At 31.1% G+C, this 2,940-nt stretch overlaps 2 protein-coding genes across 2 annotated transcripts; both read left to right on the plus strand.

Annotated features, from left to right (window-relative positions):
• The first annotated feature begins 428 nt into the window (after nt 1-428).
• Nucleotides 429-1,139, plus strand: LOC133834946 (uncharacterized). The gene is made up of 3 exons (XM_062264736.1): nt 429-466; nt 537-667; nt 738-1,139. The coding sequence occupies exons 1-3, from the start codon at nt 455-457 to the stop codon at nt 910-912; spliced, it is 318 nt and encodes a 105-aa protein (XP_062120720.1). The 5' UTR covers nt 429-454; the 3' UTR covers nt 913-1,139.
• A 335-nt stretch (nt 1,140-1,474) lies between these two features.
• On the plus strand, nt 1,475-2,186 carry LOC133850870 (uncharacterized). The gene is made up of 3 exons (XM_062287113.1): nt 1,475-1,615; nt 1,669-1,796; nt 1,854-2,186. Exons 1-3 carry the CDS (start codon nt 1,604-1,606, stop codon nt 2,146-2,148), a joined length of 435 nt encoding a protein of 144 aa, XP_062143097.1. The 5' UTR covers nt 1,475-1,603; the 3' UTR covers nt 2,149-2,186.
• Nucleotides 2,187-2,940: the final 754 nt, after the last annotated feature.

Consider the following 2,940-nt stretch of genomic DNA (forward strand, 5'->3'; position numbering starts at 1 on the left):
GTATAGAAATGTAATATAAGAAATATTTTTGTATGAGCAAAAACGTCTGCTTACTTCGAGTCTTAGATGCTTTGGCTGACAATCTGGTATATTTTTTTGATCTATGGTATATTTTAAATATACTATGCACTATTAAATATACCAAATATAGCCTTCGGTATATTTTTGTATTTTTGCGGTGTATTAATTTGGTATATTTCAATAGTAATACCGATCTGTTTTTATATATTTCGGTATTTTTGTGGTAAATTGGTATGTTTTAGGAATAATAGCGCACTTAAGTGTAGCTTTCATTTGTTGTGTATTTCACCATTACTTTTTGAACGCGTTTAATTAGTTTTAATTCGCTTAACAGGTTTGATATGCTAAAAATTTCGTTTAGTTCGATATTAGTATCACAGATATAACCAAAAATTAGTTTGCTTCGGAGTCTTAACATTCGCGGTTGTCAAAAATGCTTAAAGTAGTGAGTTACTGGAATAAATAAATATTTTTTTTTTTTTAAGCCGAAGGCTAATACGATATTTCTAATACAGATTTTTGTGCTCATTGTGTTACTAAAGTTGGCAATTGGAGCGCCAGCAGATCTTGTGCCTGCTCTCAATGTTGTAGATGCTAAAAATAGAGGATTTATTTTGGAGCCCAATGAAGACGGATATCAATTAGTGTAAGATTAAATTGAAGATTTAAAAGTGATCGTATGTGCCTATAATTTTGTGGATTACTTTGTTGTGTAGTATAAGAGACGCTGGCAATTCTCTAAAAGAAAATGTCCTCCAGGATGACGAAGGCGTGCTTCATGTGCAGGGTGTGATTAGACAAGAGTTTGATAATAAACAGCAACTGCTTCTCGAATACATAGCAGACACAGAGGGATACAGAGCTGGCTTTAAAACTCGATTGAAACCATAGAAGCCCAAGAAGCCAAAGCAGCCCACAAAAAAACCGAACACTGAACTTATCGATAAGCCGGATTGCCCCGATGACGATGACGAGGATAAATCATTTGTGATAACGACTGCCATCAGAGTCGAAAATGTTCACTAACCTATACTACTCCTTTAAATTTAAAGTACCAGGTACAGTTATGAATAGAAAGTATTTGTATATTTATTGGAATTTAAAAGTTATGCGTTGCTGCTGTGTTGTTTTTTGATGTTGTTTTTTTATGATAGTTTATCTTTGCAGCTTTAGGCTTTTATAACTCTCTCCTAAATAAATAATATTAAAATTTTGTTTGCTTTTGTGCCTGGCTTATTTATCTAACATTTATAACAATCATCTTGAAATATTCTTATATAACATTATTCTCAGAAATGTTGAAATAATAATGACAATAAAATTTGTTAATTTCTAAACAAGATTTTATACATTCTGTACATTATTCGCTAGTCAACTTTGATTTTATGCAGATTTGAAAATTCTTAAATTAATAATACTTTCTATTGAAAAATGTGTTATAAATCGAAGTACTCTTTGTATAGTGTTTGTATACTAAAATTGCGGCTAGCAAGCGATTTAATTATTATACATTATTATTATTTCTCGGAAGTAAGATAAAATTTAGTTGCTTTCGAGAATTGTGAGGCTTCACTTGCTTATAATGTTTCGTAGAGTAAGTTTGGCTTATACTATTTTTTTTTAATTCTTGCATAATATTTCTCTCAGCTTGTTATCGTTTTATGGCTCAACTTTGCATTTGTTGCAAGTCGAATTTTTGTGCCAACTATACGAATACTTAATACTCCCAAGGAGGGTTTTCAATTGACGCCAAATCCCGGAGGTTATCAATTGCAGTAAGAAAGTGAAATCAATGAAATGTTGTTTTATTTAGCTAATTTTTGATTGTTTAGAATAATACGAAAAGACGATTATGTCGATGAACTTGTAAGAGAGATTGAGCCCGGGGAATTACAAATACAAGGTATCTATGAGCAAAAATATGACAACAATGTCACCTTGTTGGTCAACTATATAGTGGATTATACTGGATATGGGGCCTATTGGGAAATCAGAAATAAGGAGAATAATTTTCATGTAATCGATTTCGCAAGCCATAGCAAAGACATTGATCATTACGATGAAGATGGTAATCCGATATTAGATACCACCATCTCAGCAACATGTCTTAAGTGTCTTACAGGTTAAGCCTGTAATGTCTTAGACTATTCTCTAATGAATACATCTGGAACCATATTGTTGTGCTTAGATAGGCGAAGAAATATATGAAGAGAAAAAAACAATAATTTTATTTTATTTTTAATAAAAAAAAAAATTTTCAAGTAAAGTAATTAATAATATGATTGTTATATTAGACATTTCAAGTTGTTACAAATATCAAAGAATGCTCTTAAACAATATAAAACGATTTGTTTCAAGATGATGAACAGAACTAGCCTAAAAATTACAGTATTTATTTTCTGAAAATTGCTATTGTTTGGGTAAAATAGTTTCGTCTTAATATTTTGTCTGACAATCTGATATAGATTAAAACAAGTAAGAAAGCTACAGTCGAGTGCACTCGACTGTGAGATACCCGCTACCCATTTTGAATAAAAGAAATATATTTTGCGATAATTTTCTCAAAATATACCGAATATACTGCAAACATACTAAAAATATACCAAATAGTATATTTGGTTTATTGATATAGTACCGCATTCAAAATATACCATAGACGGCACAATATACCATATTGTCATCTAAAGCAACTAAGACCCCTAGTAAGTAGGCGTGTTTGCCCATACAAAAGTATTTCTTTAATAACTTCGACAATTTTCATCTGATCGCAACCAAATTTTCAGGAATCATAACTACTATAGTTATTATTATATATACCAAAATTCACAACTCTAGCTAAAATTACGCTTGGTATTCGATTTTTTTGATTTGCGGGGGCGGAAGTGGGCGTGGCAAAAATTTGAAACAAACTTGATCTGC

This window comes from Drosophila sulfurigaster, chromosome 2L (genome assembly GCF_023558435.1).
Source record: "Drosophila sulfurigaster albostrigata strain 15112-1811.04 chromosome 2L, ASM2355843v2, whole genome shotgun sequence".
NCBI lineage: Eukaryota > Metazoa > Arthropoda > Insecta > Diptera > Drosophilidae > Drosophila > Drosophila sulfurigaster.